Source organism: Oncorhynchus keta, chromosome 35 (assembly GCF_023373465.1).
Source record: "Oncorhynchus keta strain PuntledgeMale-10-30-2019 chromosome 35, Oket_V2, whole genome shotgun sequence".
In the NCBI taxonomy this organism is placed as follows: domain Eukaryota; kingdom Metazoa; phylum Chordata; class Actinopteri; order Salmoniformes; family Salmonidae; genus Oncorhynchus; species Oncorhynchus keta.
This window is the reverse complement of record NC_068455.1, coordinates 47,573,637-47,592,931: the sequence shown is the minus strand read 5'-3', so window position 1 is coordinate 47,592,931 and position 19,295 is coordinate 47,573,637. Positions and strand designations below refer to the sequence as shown.

The 19,295-nt window shown below is 43.2% G+C and overlaps 1 protein-coding gene across 5 annotated transcripts in view; it reads left to right on the top strand.

The window, feature by feature from the left end:
• rbks (ribokinase) overlaps positions 1-19,295 on the top strand; it is a 76,275-nt gene that overhangs the window by 30,857 nt on the left and 26,123 nt on the right. For 3 of the 5 annotated variants that reach the window (XM_035752762.2, XM_035752766.2, XM_035752763.2), the window contains 4 exons: positions 372-504; positions 1,437-1,500; positions 1,807-1,869; positions 11,012-11,176. In XM_035752762.2, coding sequence (XP_035608655.1) covers positions 372-504; positions 1,437-1,500; positions 1,807-1,869; positions 11,012-11,176 — 425 coding nt within the window. The remainder of the gene's footprint in view (positions 1-371; positions 505-1,436; positions 1,501-1,806; positions 1,870-11,011; positions 11,177-19,295) is intronic. The other 2 variants (XM_035752767.2, XM_052497089.1) reach the window with 2 other exon arrangements.

The window sequence follows — 19,295 nt, the reverse complement described above, 5'->3', positions numbered from 1 at the left end:
GACCAGTAGCAGGATAAATGGGTAGGTACTAATGTTAATGGCCATCAATAATCCATGAACACTGCTTAATTGTAGTACATCTAATCAATAATCATTTTAGCAGCAGCATAGGTTTTGAGGGGGGTGTGTCTGCGTGTGGGTGTAAATGTGTGGCGTCAGTAATGAGGGTGAGTGTGAGTAAGCGATTCCTCGATGTTGCAATCCCCATAGTCTGTTATTAGCAGAGATCATATCACCAGAGTACAATTGTTGCTGTCTCAAAAATGGACATATCATTGCACCTGTGTCGTAGTTGTAAGTGACTTTAGAATTTTACTACAGGGTTTTATGAGTCTGTGAGGGATATTTTACCTGTGCAATTTCTCCCTCAGCCAGGCACCAAGGCTACCCAAGGCAGGAGAGACCATCCACGGTCACAAGTTCTTCATTGGTTTCGGAGGCAAAGGGGCAAACCAGTGTATTCAGGCCGCCAGAATGGGAGCCAAGACTGCCATGGTCTGCAAGGTATGACACAGTGGCAGTAAATAGCAAGCAAGCCCCTCTCTCTCTCTCTCTCTCTCTCACTCTCACTCTCACTCACTCTCCCTCTGCTGTACTCGACTCTTTTTTTCCAGAACGCACTCTTTCACACTGAACTCCTCTAACCACCCCTGTCAACGCCCCGGCCCTCATTCTTCCTTGATCCGTACCATTATTCATGCATAATACACACCCACATACACCAAGTATTCCCATACATCTAACCCCAGGTCTCCAATCAGCTAGGCACAGCATAAAAAAGGGTCAGCAAAGTAGCTAAAGCCCCACCTCTGTCAAGAACAAAGGGTCCAGTCGATAAGCTGTACAATGCAGGAGCGGCTCTCCAGGCATGGGCAGAGCCCAAAAATAGATGCCCAGGCTTTTGAGAAACATCCAAGGAGGAAGGCCGTACTTCAAAGACAAAGGGGGCTCCCACTATAGTGCTACTACCACTGCATACTACACTTCATAGGCAGTTAGGGCACAGATGTCTCTTTGACTTCTTCCTTGAAAGCGTGGGATAAAAGTGGGGAGCCTGAGGGCGAGGTGGGGACCCCTTCAACGCCCTCCAAACGATTTTACGATGTGGACATCCCAGAGCAGATTGAGGGATCGAGGGAAGGAGGGGAGGATGAGGGAGGAGAGGTGGACATGAGGAGGCGTCGGACGGGTGGGGTCGTCGTATCTTGAAGGCTTGGCGCGATGGCCTTGTGTGTGTTTGCACGTGTGTCTATGTGTGTGCATATGTGTGTGTGCATGTGTTTGTGTGATGTGACGGCACTTTGCCAGTATGCCAGCGGGGTACGAGAAAATACAACCCGATTATGGTTGGAGTTCACTGATCTTCAAAAAGTGTCTATCTCATGTATTGCTTAGATCCGTGTATTCGAAGTTTCATCATAGCATTTTGATTTCAGGTTGGCAAAGACTTCTTTGGAGAAAACTACATCCAGAATTTCAAGGACAATGGTGTATCCACAGGTAAGAATACCAAAAATTACAACTTTTAAAACAACAGGCCATTCTTAAAATACAAAAAGGTTGCTGTGCTTATTTCAAAACTAGCTTGAAATGCAACAGATATGCTATTTCATGGCATGCATCATCCCAGACTTTGATCGAAATAATATTTGTTTTTCTTTTAGATGTGCTTCGTTTAAGATTGAGTTTGCTCAGTTTAATTGAACCAATGGAATAGTCCCAAAAGTGCCAAACTATTAGAAATGAAGGAATACATCGTATGTGTTGAAATGCTTCCTCTTTATTCCTCTTTTTCTCCCTCCGTAGAGTTTGTGGGGCAGACGGTTGACTCGGCCACTGGTGCTGCCTCCATCATTGTCAACGATGCAGGTAAACGAGGGCCGTAGACTACCAACACATACAATCACTCATTTGCTCAATGTGCACTTACTTGGTTACTCACACACACACACATACATGTGCTTTACTGAGGAGAAGGATTCACCAGATGTGCACCTACACACTAAGTGCATCTGAATGGGATGAGGATCAGTACACACCACTCTACTACTTCCCTCTAAACCCTCCTCTGCACAGAGTGTAAAATTAGCCTGGGCTTTATCTGCATCTGTGTCTGCAAATAGAATCAGGTGATATAATGCATCGCTGATATGTGGGTGGGCGAAGCGCTTGAGTGTGAGTGTGTGTTCGTGCATGCGGGTGTGTGTGAATAGTACAAATCTTGCGAATCCTGCGGAGGTACACAGGAAGTTAGTGTTTTCGGAAGAAGGGTTTGCGTTAGGGATGACTATTACCGTATAACTGACGGTAATGGATGAAGACCGCCATGAAAATAAAGTAACTGTCATAATTGTAAAAAATAAAACATGGTGTGGAATTTACAGCTGACTGAAGACGGGGCGGCCTGGCATTCGTGCAGAGTCCATTTCTGCCATAACATGGGCTCTTATAGTGTAGTCATGATACCAGCATTTATACTTCGATAGCGACAGTTGAGCATTTGAACATTATGTTAGAATAATGAAAAAACTAGTACAACAACTACAATAACAAATTAAATATATTCTCTCATCAATTTGTTAAACAAAATAAAACACCATATTAAATAACAGAAGAATATCTTCAATATTCCGTATGCAAAACCCATGTCTGACACTCAGAGCACACAAAATAATAATCTAAACTGTTTTCAAATGTTATTTGATACATATCAGGGTTAATTTGCCCATCTATGGCCATAATGACATTAATTAAACCTATGATTCATTATAGCTAAATCATTTAATGTATTAAAATCGTAGTTTAGTTCCAAAACGGCATAAAAAAAAACACTTTGAAGCTAATTTCTGAAGTTTCTATATTGCAATAGTCTAACACCCCATAGAAGTACAATGGATTTTGCACAGCATACTACGATTTTCAGAGTGCATTTCAACTCCCAGGGTGCAATGCTCTATCCAGGGCTGCTGGCTAACTACTGCCAGCAAGCCTAGACAAACGCGAAGCAGTCTAAATATATTGCTGGCATAACTACGTTATTTCACATTACTTTACTTTTGGGTTGTAGTCATATTATAATGCTCACATGAATGTCATGCTAAATATATGTTCATGTCATTCAAAAATAATTGGAATTGAGTTGCTAGTAATCTCTCGTGGACAGATGAAACGGTGAGTATCTGTCAAGGCTCACGTAGGATTATGTGATTACAAGTAGCAGTAGTTCCTGGTTTGGGGTTTTCGTCATTGATTATTTGGACGAATCAGGGTTGGGCGAAGGTAGTGTTTAAATTGGTGCAATGATTTTCAAGCCTGGGTGCAGATGATAAACGTTTTCCACTACATTCCACAAACTCAAAATTGGCTATATTGTAAAAATGTATCAAATCAAAAATGAAATTTTTACATTACATAAACATGTGTGAAATTACAGAAGAGAAGGGTATGGCTAAGAGTTTCCTTTTGCGAAGGAGGAGACTTCACTTCCTTCGAGCAAAGGTAATCACGATCATTAACAACCCCCCCACAGGAAATTACAAATTGACGCAACATAATTTTACTACCGGGTAACCAAGATTAAGTTGCTAGAAGAATGTTACAGTGCAAATGTCATGTGTAAAATTTGTCGTTTTGGAGCTAAACCTCCCTTGCACTGCTTTATAAAACCTTTTGCTTAGTTGTTTCTGTTGACTGGCCCTCGTCATCTGCTTAGTAGTAAGTAAGTATTCCCAATGTTTGCTTCTGGAGACAGTTTTGTCAACAAGTTGCTGGCATGGAGGTATTAAGTTTTTGTTTGAAGAAGTCAAATGTCATAATTTTCTCATCGCTTGCTTCTCAAAAGTGTCTCGCCCTATGTCAGCTGTAAGCGCATGTAGCCTGGCTAGCTTACTATTGCCTCCTTGAAAAGATTCAGACAAATTACGATACAGACGAGATCCTCTCAATCGGTATAAGACGTGAGACATATTTCACAGAAGTACCGAAAGTAACACAAATTCCAGTACTGAACTGTTTTTTATCTTCTAAACCCTTTTTCAGGACCCTCTCTTTCAAAGATAATTCCGTAAAAATCCAAATAACTTCACAGATCTTCATTGTAAAGGGTTTAAACACTGTTTCCCATGCTTATTCAATGAACCATAAACAATTAATGAACATGTACCTGTGGAACGGTTGTTAAGACACGAGCAGCTTACAGACGGTAGGCAATTAAGGTCACAGTTATGAAAACTTAGGACACTAAAGAGGCCTTTCTACTGACTCTGAAAAACACCAAAAGAAAGATACCCAGGGTCCCTGCTCATCTGTATGAATGTGCCTTAGGCATGCTGCAAGGAGGCATGAGGACTGCAGATGTGGCCAGGGCAATAAATTGCAGTGTCCTTACTGTGAGATGCCTAAAACAGCACTAAATCAACAACTGCCCGCGTTACACCAGGAATGCACAATCCTTCCATCAGTGCTCAGACTGTCCGCAATAGGCTGAGTGAGGCTGGACTGAGGGCTTATAGGCCTGTTGTAAGGCAGGTCCTCACCAGACAGTGATGGTCGGTTTTGCGTTTATCGTCAAAGGAATGAGCGTTACACCGAGGCGTGTACTCTGGAGGGGGATCGATTTGGAGGTGGAGGGTCCGTCATGGTCTGGGGCGGTGTGTCACAGCATCATCAGATTGAGCTTGTTGTCATTGCAGGCAATCTCAACGTTGTGCGTTACAGGAAGACATCCTCCTCCCTCATGTGGTACCCTTCCTGCAGGCTCATCCTGACATGACCCTCCAACATGACAATACCACCAGCCATACTGCTCGTTCTGTGCGTGATTTCCTGCAAGACAGGAATGTCAGTGTTCTGCCATGGCCAGCATAGAGTCCGGATCTCTATCCCATTGCGCACGTCTGAGACCTGTTGGATCGGAGGGTGAGGGCTAGGGCCATTCCCCCGAGAAATGTCCGGGAACTTTCAGGTGCCTTGGTGGAAGAGTGGGGTAACATCTCAAAGCAAGAACTGGCAAATCTGGTGCAGTCCATGAGGAGGAGTACTGCAGTACTTAATGCAGCAGGTTACTTTTGATTTTGAGCCCCCCTTTGTTTAGGGACATTATTCCATTTCTGTTAGTCACATGTCTGTGGAACTTGTTCAGTTTATGTCTCAGTTGTTGAAACTTGTTATTTACAAATATTTATGCCTCCCTGATGCAGTGAAAACTAAAAATGAAGTGGGCTTTATACGACATTAGTGCAGACCCATCACATTTGTTGCTCATCTGGATTCACTGGTTATACAATACCAACCAAACTTGGGAGGGCACGATGGTCCTCTTTTGATTAGTAACTGCTTCCAGGCCTGCTATGATGTTCAGCTAGAAATGGTTAGTATGCTTAGAACCGTGGATGGGCTAGCTAATCCAGAATCACAAGGGTTTAGCCTATTCGAACTTGACTGGCACCCCGTAGTAAAGATCGGAGTCTTGCAGTGCAAATTTGCCTGTTCCTATTTACGATAACCTATTTCAATAAATATGTGATACAGAACGCAAAGGTGGAATGTAGGCCACACAATGCAGAGAATTCCACCAAAGCAGCGCAAAATGTCCAGTCAGAAAGTATTGTTTCTTGCTGACTCTCTCTGTCAGATGCATTAGGCTATAGCCTAAACATATATTCATGATTTTTTAAATATATATAATGGACACTCCTAATGGACACCTATCTTATGTTTAGCTGTTTTTTTTACTGTCTATATTCCCTTCTCTCTGCATTCTATATGGTTTATGTATATGGCTGAAGGCTACGCTTCATCGTTTGTATGCATGGCTTTCTCCCGATTTAAACGATGAATGTAACGGAGTTCCATCTCAAAACGTTATTTGAATAGCCTGAAATGTAAGTTAGCCAGGGGACTGATAATGAGAGAGAACAACCAATAACAATAGTCTTTAGAAAAGTCAAATGACAAGTTTATTTAAGTTTAAGCTTATTAAGAAAGAAAAATATCCATGCTGGCCCGGGAAAATCCCTCCAAGCGAGGTTGAAAACAAAATGGCCAATAACCTATCCTCATTCCTCCTACTGGCCTATCATAAAAGCTTTAAGACAAGTTAAAATTATGAACAGTAGCTTATATCCCAAATATTCTAGCCTACCCAAGGTGTTGTCCTAAAGTTGTGGCTTTTTAAAACAAGAGTGAAAGTCTATAGACTAAGCAAGTGGTCACCAACCGGTCAATCGCCAAGTCTTTTGTTTGGAGCACTGCTGTCAATGTTGAGTAAGGACATGCACCCGATTCCGCATAAAAGTAGGCCTATATGCTACCTGGCCTGTGCGCAAATGTAGGTATATACTGAAAATGTGCCCATTTGGGGATCTGATAGTATTTCTGATTGGCTTAACTGCATCTTCACTAATGAGCTGTGGAGCTTCTCAAAGTATTGTTTTCGTCACCTCAAGGTAAAACAGTCTGTTTTTTCATCCATTGAGAATGACAATAGTTCCTCAATGTTTTTGAAAAATCTTTCCAGCTCTCCCTTTCAATAACCATGGTGTGAAAGGGAAAAATGTCATGCTCTGATCTAGTGGAAATGGCATAAAATTGGTCTACCCGATGAGCGCTTATCCCTTGTGCAAAATAGCATACAGAATATTTTATACAATGTTGCAAGTTTGTTAGTGCAAGCTTCTTTCAAGTTCGTGGCAGACAGGCCATGCGTAGCCAATGTGTTTTATAGGATATCTTTTTTTATCAGGATAGTTTCTACCTGCAGGCTGCAATGTTTTTATTTGTTGGCTTTATTTTGGCTATTTTTACATAGTTGGCAATGGCAATAGAAGTTACTTTTTAGGTTTGTATAATTTTTATTTAGATTTGAATAGAACCCCAGGTTGCTGAGGAGTATTTTTGTTCTGAAATAAAGCCCTTTTGTGGGGAAAACTCATTCTGATTGGCTGGGCCTGGCTCCTCAGTGGGAGGGCCAGGCTGACTTGTGTGTGGGCCTATTGCCCTCCCAGGACCACCCATGGCTGCACCCCTGCCCAATCATGGGAAATCTATAGATAAGGGCCTAATTCATTTATTTCAATGACTGATTTCCGCATATGAACTTTAACTCAGTAAAATATTTGAAATTGTTGCATATTGCGTTTATATTTTTGTTTAGTATAGTTGATTGTATTAAGACACATAGGGTGTGTATATACAGTGTCTTCAGAAAGTATTGAGACCCCTTGACATTTTCCACATTTTGTTACGTTACAGCCTTATTCGAAAATGGATTCTAAAATGTTGCAGCCTTATTTTTAATGACGAAGCGAAAACTGTTTTTTAGACATTTTTGCATGTGTATAAAAATCACATTATATAAGGATTCAGATCCTTTACTCAGTACTTGGTTGAAGCACCTTTGGCAGCGATTACAGGCTCAAGTCTTCTTGTGTATGACGCTACAAGCTTGGTACACCTGTATTCGGGGACTTATTGCGAGCTCACAGAACAGGGCTCCGGGCAGCCGAGCGGAAATGGAGGAAAACTCGCCTCCCTGCGGACCTGGCATCCTTTCACTCCCTCCTCTCTACATTTTCCTCCTCTGTCTCTGCTGCTAAAGCCACTTTCTACCACTCTAAATTCCAAGCATCTGCCTCTAACCCTAGGAAGCTCTTTGCCACCTTCTCCTCCCTCCTGAATCCTCCCCCCCCTCCTCCCTCTCTGCAGATGACTTCGTCAACCATTTTGAAAAGAAGGTCGACGACATCCGATCCTCGTTTGCTAAGTCAAACGACACCGCTGGTTCTGCTCACACTGCCCTACCCTGTGCTCTGACCTCTTTCTCCCCTCTCTCTCCAGATGAAATCTCGCGTCTTGTGACGGCCGGCCGCCCAACAACCTGCCCGCTTGACCCTATCCCCTCCTCTCTTCTCCAGACCATTTCCGGAGACCTTCTCCCTTACCTCACCTCACTCATCAACTCATCCCTGACCGCTGGCTACGTCCCTTCCGTCTTCAAGAGAGCGAGAGTTGCACCCCTTCTGAAAAAACCTACACTCGATCCCTCCGATGTCAACAACTACAGACCAGTATCCCTTCTTTCTTTTCTCTCCAAAACTCTTGAACGTGCCGTCCTTGGCCAGCTCTCCCGCTATCTCTCTCAGAATGACCTTCTTGATCCAAATCAGTCAGGTTTCAAGACTAGTCATTCAACTGAGACTGCTCTTCTCTGTATTACGGAGGCGCTCCGCACTGCTAAAGCTAACTCTCTCTCCTCTGCTCTCATCCTTCTAGACCTATCGGCTGCCTTCGATACTGTGAACCATCAGATCCTCCTCTCCACCCTCTCCGAGTTGGGCATCTCCGGCGCGGCCCACGCTTGGATTGCGTCCTACCTGACAGGTCGCTCCTACCAGGTGGCGTGGCGAGAATCTGTCTCCTCACCACGCGCTCTCACCACTGGTGTCCCCCAGGGCTCTGTTCTAGGCCCTCTCCTATTCTCGCTATACACCAAGTCACTTGGCTCTGTCATAACCTCACATGGTCTCTCCTATCATTGCTATGCAGACGACACACAATTAATCTTCTCCTTTCCCCCTTCTGATGACCAGGTGGCGAATCGCATCTCTGCATGTCTGGCAGACATATCAGTGTGGATGACGGATCACCACCTCAAGCTGAACCCGGAGCTGCTCTTCCTCCTGGGGAAGGACTGCCCGTTCCATGATCTCGCCATCACGGTTGACAACTCCATTGTGTCCTCCTCCCAGAGCGCTAAGAACCTTGGCGTGATCCTGGACAACACCCTGTCGTTCTCAACTAACATCAAGGCGGTGGCCCGTTCCTGTAGGTTCATGCTCTACAACATCCGCAGAGTACGACCCTGCCTCACACAGGAAGCGGCGCAGGTCCTAATCCAGGCACTTGTCATCTCCCGTCTGGATTACTGCAACTCGCTGTTGGCTGGGCTCCCTGCCTGTGCCATTAAACCCCTACAACTCATCCAGAACGCCGCAGCCCGTCTGGTGTTCAACCTTCCCAAGTTCTCTCACGTCACCCCGCTGCTCCGCTCTCTCCACTGGCTTCCAGTTGAAGCTCGCATCCGCTACAAGACCATGGTGCTTGCCTACGGAGCTGTGAGGGGAACGGCACCTCAGTACCTCCAGGCTCTGATCAGGCCTTACACCCAAACAAGGGCACTGCGTTCATCCACCTCTGGCCTGCTCGCCTCCCTACCACTGAGGAAGTACAGTTCCCGCTCAGCCCAGTCAAAACTGTTCGCTGCTCTGGCCCCCCAATGGTAGAACAAACTCCCTCACGACGCCAGGACAGCGGAATCAATCACCACCTTCCGGAGACACCTGAAACCCCACCTCTTTAAGGAATACCTAGGATAGGATAAAGTAATCCTTCTCACCCCCCTTAAAAGATTTAGATGCACTATTGTAAAGTGGCTGTTCCACTGGATGTCATAAGGTGAATGCACCAATTTGTAAGTCGCTCTGGATAAGAGCGTCTGCTAAATGACTTAAATGTAATGTAAATGTAAATGAGTTTGTCCCATTGTTCTCTGCAGATTATCTCAACCTTTGTCAGGTTGGATGAGGAGCATCAATGCACAGCTATCTTCAGATCTCTCCTTCGATCAGGTTCAATTCCGGGCTCTGGCTGGGCCACTCAAGGACATTCAGAGACTTGTCACTCGTTACATGTCGAAACATCTCAAGGTTGATCAATGGAAACAGGATGCACCAGAGCTCAATTTTGAGTCTCATAGCAAAGGGTCTGACTAAATTTGCAAACATTTCTAAAAACCTGTTTTCAGTTTGTCATTATGGGGTATTGTGTGTATATTGATGAGGAAATGAGCAAATCAATTTTAGAATAAGGCTGTAACGTAACAAAATGTGGAAAAAGCCAAGGGGTCTGAATACTTTTGAAATGCACTGTATATGGAAAAAATACACCAATCGATTGGTCGAAAGAACCGACGACTTTTGGTCAACCAAGATGTTTTTTGTCGGGGACAGCCCCAATGCTCACTCAGCTGTGCCTCACCTGTAATACTAAAATGATCTATTACCAGTGTGATCAAATACCACATTTATATATATAATTTCAAAATGGTCTGAGAAGAACAACATTGGCAGGGCAACTCAAGGATAGCCAGTATGCAGTGACGATATATTGTGCCTATAGCCTACTGCATAAACCTCATTGCTACAGAACTGTTTTTAATTGGTTAATGTTGTATAGGCTTAAGTTTGTTTTAAGCAACTCTGAGCGTGAGATCTCGGCTTGCATTTTGACACACAGAGGGATCTCTGCATAAGCTTTTTTCAATCACAGCTTTATGAGAGTTAGAACAAACGATTATTTATTTTTCTATTATTTTATGAGGCAAATAAAGCAATTATTATCCAGTCCTAAACGCAGTAGACTGCTTCTATCCAGCCCATGTCACTCCGGTAAGACAAAATAAGAATGTGTATATCAGGATAGGACAAAGCCCAACCCTACTAACCAGTGTGATATAAACGGGTGCAATTGATTGAGATTCTCGTTGAAAACAACATTCCATGGTCATTTTGGTCATTGTAACTCAATCCAGGAAATTAATTTATATTTTGGATTAACTTTCTAAAGATGATTTGACAGGACGTACAATTGTTGAATGACAGTTCATTTCCTGAATCCACTGAGCAAATGTGGTTCAAGGATCTCAGACCCCTGTTAGCCTTGGACTGGCCCTTCGACATGCTCCAATCTCTGACTGTGTTTTAGTACTCCAACACTATGCACCTGGAATGACGAGCTGTGTTATTTTTATGGGTATTGTTTGTGTGTGTGTGTGTGTGTGTGTGTGTGTGTGTGTGTGTGTGTGTGTGTGTGTGTGTGTGTGTGTGTGTGTGTGTGTGTGACACACACACAAAAACACAGTACGTACCTATGCTGTCATAAGCGAGGGCCAGTGACCCTCATGCCACGTCATCATCTTTCCATTTGGTCACTTTCGGTTGTGTCACGTCCGCAGGGGAGAATGCCATTGTGATCGTGGCTGGTGCCAACCTGCTACTGGGTGGCGAGGATCTGCGGCGGGCACTGCCAGCCTTAAGCCATGCCAAGGTAATGGTGTGCCAGCTGGAGATCAGCCCGGACACCTCCCTGCAGGCCCTGCGCCTGTCCCATGAGAACAACGGTCAGTCTGGACGTCTATCTATGTACTGTCTTCGTACTGTCTACCTCTTTCTGTCTGTTGGCCTGTCCGATGAGAACAACGGTACGTCTGTCTGCTTTGTCTGTCATGAACCAACGCTCGACAATCTCTGTTCCAACCTACAGTGAGTCATCAGGGAATTTCTTTTAGATTCTGATTTATCGAGAACTAAGCCTGCTTTACTGGCACAATCCTCTGTTCATTCATACATTATTGAAATTGACACTGAGGCCTCATATCACCAATATCTTATTTTCCCAGATTGTCTTTGTTGTTCAGAATAACATACCTAGCTATTTATACAACGGGGTCTGACATGATTGACACCCTTGATAAAAATGAAAATAAAATTGTTTTTAAAAATAAATCATAGGTATGCTCAAAGAAATTATGAAATTATATTATTTTATACTAATACAATTGTTCAGAGAAAGAGATTTTGTAGTAAACTTTTTATTTTTTCACTCAAAAAAGTAGGGCTAAAAATTGACAGCCTTTTTCCCCATGCCTTTCAATACCACCGCTTACGAGGATAACGACACTGAGCCTTTTTCAAAAATCTTTTATGAGCTGGAGAACACATTGGGAGGGATCTTAGACCATTCCTCCATACAGAGTCCTTCCAGATCTCTTATATCCTTAGTCTATGCATTTCCAAAGAGCTCTATTTTCATGTCATCTGACCAAAGTACCAGTTCCAATCCAAGTGCCAATGCCGTTTCAAATCAAATTTGATTTGTCACATGCGCCAAATACAATGGTGGGAAAGGGCAGTGTTTGAATGAGATGGAGATTGCGTCATCAGTGGATCTGTTGGGGTGGAATAGAAATTGGAGTGGGTCTAGAGTTTCTGGCATGATGGTGTTTATGTAAGCCATGACCAGCCTTTCAAAGCACTTCATGGCTACCAACGTGAGTGCTACAGGGTGGTAATCATTTAGGCAGGTTACATTTAACATTTACATTTAAGTCATTTAGCAGACGCTCTTATCCAGAGCGACTTACAAATTGGGTTACCTTCGCTTTCTTGGCCACATGGAATTTGGTGGTCTGTTTGAAACATGTAGGTATTACAGACTCGGCCAGAGAGAGGTTGCAAATCGTCCGGTACAGCTGGTGCTCTCACGCATGCTTCAGTGTTGCTTGCCTCGAAGCGAGCATAAAATGCATTTAGCTCATCTGGTAGGCTCGCATCACTGAGCAGCTCGCGGCTGGGTTTCCCTTTGTTGTCCGTAATAGTTTTCAAGCCCTGCCACATCTGACGAGCGTCAGAGCCAGTGTGGTAGGATTCAATCGTTGCCTGTTTGATGGTTCATCTGAGGGCATAGCGGGATGTTTTATAAGAGATCAGATTTGCCAAATGGAGGGCGAGGGAGATCTTTGTATGCGTCTTTGTGTGTGGAATAAAGGTGGCCTAGAGTTTTTCCCCCTCTGGTTGCACTTGTGACATGCTGGTAGAAATTTGGTTAAATTAATTGAAGTTTTCCTGTATTAAAGTCCCCGGCCACTAGGAGTGCTGTTTCTGGATAAGCATTTTCTTGTTTGCTTATGGCCTTCTACATCTCATTGTGTGTGGTCTAAGTGCCAGCATCAGTTTGTGGTGGTAAATAGACTGCTACGAATAATATAGATGAGAACTCTCTTGGTAGATAGTGTGGTCTACAGCTTATCATGAGGTATTCTGCCTCAGGTGAGCAATACCTTGAGACTTCTTTAATATTAGACATTTCGCACCACAGTTATTTACGTAGCTACTCTGTCCTGCACGGAGAAGCCAGCCAGTTCTATATTATTCGTGTTGTTGTTCAGCCAATAATACCGAGGGTAGTAGGGGTTTACCTACTCGTGGTCAAATTCTTACAAGACACCCCGCCCTCCTCTCCTTTTTTCTCCATCTTTTCTTCATGCTGATGACGGGATTTGGACCTTGTCTCGACAAAGCAGTTCGTGTCGGACTCAAAATAGCACAGTTGGTTATGAGCCCTTAAAACGGCAGCCCTTTGTTGGTTGACATGTAAATAGAACTCTTTGGTCATGTACCAGTGGTTGGTTTGGCATCAACATGAGAATGCATGAGCAGAAAAGAACCCCATACCTACTGTAAAATATGATGGTTGATCTTTGATGTTAAAGTGGCTATTTTGCTTTCACTGGTCCTGGCGTCCTTGTTAAGGTCAACGGCGTCATACACTTTACCCAGTACTAGGATATTTTTTGCCAAAAACCTGTCCACAAATGGATCTTCCAGCAAGATAATAACCCCAAGCATACATGAAAATACACAAAGAAATGGTTAATTGGCCACAAAATCAACGGCCATCTGTCTCCAGAATTGAAACCCATTGAAAACCTGTGGTCCATAAGCACAGATGAAGAATACCAAGGATCTGGAAGGATTCTGTAGATCCTTCCAACTCATAAAACATTTTAGAAAAAGGTTCTGTGCCATTATCCTCTGAATGTGAGGTATTGAAAACAGGGGTGTCAATAATTTTGACCCCTACCTTTTTAAAATTATTTTTGTATTACTTGTTAAACAAAATCTCTTTGTATTAGTTTGAAATAATATAATTTCCCAAATGTTTTGCGCATACAATATACAGTTGAAGTCGGAAGTTTACATACACTTAGGTTGAAGTCATTAAAACTAATTTTCCAACCACTCCACAGATTTCTTGTTAACAAACTATAGTTTTGCCACGTCGGTGTTCATAAACTGAGAGGTGGTCCTCGGTAAATGCAGCTGCCACTGATTTCCCTGCAATATATTATCGCCCTCAAAATGTAAAAGGGGTGCGTTACCTCGCTGAGTCTGTATAAGTCTTTATCTGTGAGTGTGTGTTTCGCAAGCTGGGTGTGTGCATGCATGTGACGTGTGTGTTTGTCAAGGTACATTATACCACTTCATTAATAAACTTCCCCACCCAAAAGAATGGCAGCTCCAGGTAAATAAAGCACCACACCTCCAATGGGAATAACTAGACCACGGAGCTCTATCATCATTAGTACCCCAGTCTATTATTGGACCGCATCGGTGTCTCACATCTGTGGAGTTGAGACATACGGGGACATCCGGCTCTGGTGTCGGGGCCCTTTTATTAGTTACCACCACTTCCAAAGCATGTCATATTGGGCTCTCGCCCACCTCATTGCCCACAGATGGGCAATCTGGGCAACCCAGATGGCATCGCGCGCCATCTCTGACGTACCACCTCTGATATCATATACCCTGGCATGGATTATCAACCCCTTCTGCCAAGGCGCTAATAGGCATCACTGCGTGGAGAAATAAGAGACAATTTAATGTGATAGCAGCACAAGCAGATTACGTGAATGTCAGCCCCCGGAAGGGGTGCGGTGTCAATGGTTTGGCCCGGGGGCTAATGACGCGATTGGATCGTCAGGTGACAGAGCTCGCTGCTGCCCGGCCTACGCAAATGACTCCTCGGGAGGTTTTCCTTAAGGATGAAAGAGAAACAGATTCTTAGAAATAACTCTCCAGGGTTGAGGTACTGTGCTGTTGCTTGTTCATGCTGTACACTTGGTGTTGCGTCACATAGTCACTGAAATAATGTTTTTTTAAGATATTTGTTATCATATATTATATGGTAAATATGTATATTTACTGTATATATACTGAACAAAACTATAAACATGCAACAATTTCAACATTAATGCTCAAATAAGGAAATCAGTCAATTGAAATAAATAAATTAGGCCGCCCTAATCTATGTATTTAACATGACTGGGCAGGGGTGCAGCCATGGGTGGGCCTGGGAGGGCATGGTCCCACCCACTGGGGAGGCAGGCCCAGCCAATCAGAATAAGTTTTCCCCCACAAAAGGGCTTTATTACAGACAGAAATGCTCAAACGATCCCGCAGGTGAAGAAGCTGGATGTGGATTATGGTAGAGAAGTTAAATTCTCTGGCAACGGCTCTGGCGAACATTCCTGCAGTCAGCATGTCAAGTGCATGCTCCCTTATCTGTAGCATTCTGTTGTGTGACAAAACTGCACATTTGTGACTTGTTTAAGGAAACTAGGCATATGTCGCGTGTCACTACTTCACAGGAGAGTCATTTCAACGTGAACTTTGTTTTAAAATCAAAACACGTTTTTTGGCAGAAATGCCTTGTGGAACATGTGAACTTTCATGTGCCTTAATAACAAACTTGTACGGCATCTGTAAATACGAATAAAATTGTATAGTAGTTGGTTTAGCCACGGACAAAGACAGGAAAGTTCCCGCTAGCCACGATTGTCTGAGATAATGGATGGGCTGGATATGCCGAGAGATGAGTTTGGATTGGTCTGCTGTGTAGCACGCTTCTGTCTATAACATGAGTTGGTCAGTATGTAGCTTTTATGAAAGATGTGATGTAGTAGAACTGCAAAAGTGTTGCTCTCCACTTCTGGAGGACCATGTTTTGAAATCAGTGGAAGGCCCAGTGGAATTAGAGTATGATAGCTAAGGAGATGGAGAAAATTCTGCCGTTTGATTGCAAATATGCAGGCTTTGGTATAAAACACCTGTCTCCGGATTACATCTTCAAGCTAAGGGCAACCATGGCATCCATGACAGAGAGGGAGAAGCGTTCATCCATGTATACGGGTAAGAGTCTAGCTAGCAACATTTTCAGATATTACACGTTTCTAATTTTGTCAAAGTAATTTTAATTTCAAGTTAGTGTACTTTTAGCGAGCTGGCTAACGTTAGCTGGCTTGCTCACTAGCTAACATTATGTGTATGATCTGTGTACTTTAGTAATATTATTCATATGTCAGAGCCATTTACACGGCTAATTATAGCCTAATGTTAGCTTGCTAGCTAACATTGAACCTGGTTGGTTAGCCACCTGCATATTTATGCAGGGTAGTAACGTTATGAGTTGGGATTGTGGTTCATTGTTTTGCTAGCTAGCTAGCTACATGTCTAAACAAAAGACTCCACTATGCAAGTGACCATTTCAATAGAATGTTCATGATGTCACTGCGACATCTGTTGATAGACGTAGCTGGTAAATTCGCTCTGGCTATCTACTCCGATTTCAGAGCACTCTTGTCTGAGTGTGCCAGAGCACAGAATAACTAACGAATTTACAAACGCTCAACACCCGTTGAATATGGCCAGTGTCAGTAAACGTTAAATTGTTGCCAGCAGCACAGTTTCAGTCTCTACTTTTATCCAATGTAAAAAATAAAAATAAATAAAATGTTGATACATAAGACCGAATCGAGCCGGTCCCTCACATATTAGAGTGGCCTTTTATTGTCCCCAGTACAAGGTGCACCTGTGTAATGATCATGCTGTTTAATCAGCTTCTTGAAATGCCACATCTGTCAGGTGGATATCTTGGCAAAGGAGAAATTATCACTAACAGGGATATAAACAAATGTGTGCACAAATTTGAGAAAAATAAGCTTTTTTGTGCATATGGAACATTTCTGGGATCTTTTATGAAACATGGCACCAACATTTTACATGTTTTTTCATACACTGAATTATTTATTTATTTTTTAGACTGTGTATCATTCTTCCCAACTAATGAATATGTTGTTTATTCTCCATCTTTCTTTCTATCCTTTCACTCTACCTCGTAAGCAAGGAGAGGGTAATTATTTGAACCTGTAAGTGATAATGCATCCATCCAAAGCCCTCTTTCTCTCTGTCTCGCTCCGTATCTCTTTCTCTCTCACTTTCTCCATTTTCTGTCCCTCTTTCTTTTTGCTCTCTGTTCAAGACGTAGCTTTTATATTTTCTCACCAGATGCAATTAGAGCCTCTTAAACACTCTCCAAATGCTCTCCGGTGACTCATCCATCTGTGTGTGTGTGTGTGTGTGTGTGTGTGTGTGTGTGTGTGTGTGTGTGTGTGTGTGTGTGTGTGTGTGTGTGTGTGTGTGTGTGTGTGTGTGTGTGTGTGTGTGTGAGTGAGAGACTGCCTGCCTCACCCTCTCCTGACCTTTTCCATATATCTCTCTCTCTTACTTTCTCTCTCCTACTTGTTATTTCTCTCTTTCAGCCTCCTCCTCTCTTTACTTTTCTCCTTCTGCCTCTTCTAAACCCCTGCCTTTCTTTTTCTTTCTCGATCACTTTCTCCCTCCCTACATTTCTGTCTCTCATCCGGATAGTCCTCAAGAGAAAAACTGTGTGTGTGTGTGTGTGTGTGTGTGTGTGTGTGTGTGTGTGTGTGTGTGTGTGTGTGTGTGGGCGCATGCATGCGTACATAAACACACGCAAGTATATCGGAGGATGGCAATTATAAATGCAAGCAGCTCAGCCGACCTGACGAACCAAAAGACATTGCGTCGAAAATGGGATCCTATTCCCTATATAGTGCACTACTTTTGACCAAGACCCATAGGTAATAGGCCATTTGGAACGCACCCCTAGACTCACAATACCTCCAGACATGACTCAGATGTTACCACATCTGCCATAACAGATGTGGCTCTAACCTACTCTCGCTCTACAGTACTGCACATCTACTACAGCTGTTCCCCACAACACCTGGAGGGAAAAATGGTAGTGAGCTGACTGATGACTATTAGCTAATGTCTGAGTATTTTAACACCTATGTCTGGCAGTTGCATATAGCTTTGGGTCGAGTCATTGTGTTATTATGGTTATGACAGACTGTGACGTTAGCACTGGACTGCACTTCAGGGTTCAATTCACGAAGTTAATTGAATTCGGTCAATTCGGGAAGTGAAATGTCAATGCCGATTTTCCTATTAACTCTTCCATACACAATATTGGAATTGGAATTTCATTTTACCTCCTGATTTGATTTGTCTAGGTCCATTAATACCAGTATTTGTTACTATAGTGACCTTGATTTGTGTGACTTAAAATAGAATTGACCCCAACCCTGCTTTACTGTGCAGTGGCCACATGTTTGTATGTGCAGTTTCCTGCACTGTAGCTTATTCACCAGCATATCTCTGGACTGGGGTTGAACCATCCTTCCTGGTCACGTGGTCGATTGTAAACATACACGGACATGTGGTGTCACCACAGATGGCAGATGGGCCTCAAGACCGGGTGGGGGTAAGAGGAAGTGGGTGATAGCGCTGTCCTTACACCTCAACTGGCTGCGCCTCTTTAGTTTACACTGCATTAGATACACAGAAACAGAAAAAGAGAGAGAGATAGACGAAGGAAGAGTGACATGAGAGAGTGGGAGGAATAGAGAACAAGGAGCCAGGGTACAGTATTTGAGAGAGAGATTCAGAGAGAGATGAAGTCTAGAAAGAGGAGATACAATAAAGAGAGAGGGGGATAAAGACTGGCGGAGAGAATGAAGGAAAAAGTGAGCTGAGAGAGTGTACAGAGAGAGGGATGAGGGTCAATTGAAACTAGCTGTGAAAGTGAAGAGGGGGCAGATATTGAGAGAGCGAGAGGAAAGAGAGGGGTTTATTTGAAATTGTATCATATCAGAAACCTCTTTTCTCTCTTGGAAAGTGGAAGGAAGGTGTGATCTGTATCATCGAAACAGAGGTTGTGTAAGCTGAGTTTGACGTGTTGTCTGCGTGTGTGTACGCGCTTGTGTGACGCACTGTTTCCACTTTTACTCGAAAGAGGCCCTAGCATCCACCTCAGAGCGCCAGGTGGCTAAAGCCCTGCGCAAACCCACGCAGCTGCTCACTTACACACGCCCACACAATCACACACACACACACAAAACAGGGTTTTATTTCACAGATGCAGGAATACACAATGGCTTTAGCTTAAATAAAATCTGAGGTAAAATCAGTCACATACAGTTGAAGTCGGAAGTTTACATTAATTTAGGTTGGAGTCATTGAAACTCGTTTTTCAACCATTCCACAAATTTCTTGATAACAAACTATAGTTTTGGTAAGTCGGTTAAGACATCTACTTTGTGCATGACACAAGTAATTTTTCCAACAATTGTTTACAGACAGATTATTTCACTTATAATTCACTGTATCACAATTCCAGTGGGTCAGAGGTTTACATACACTAAGTTGACTGTGCCTTTAAACAGCTTGTAACATTTCAGAAAATTATGTCATGGCTTTAGAAGCTTCTGATCGGCTAATTGACATAATTTGAGTCAATTGGAGGTGTACCTGTGG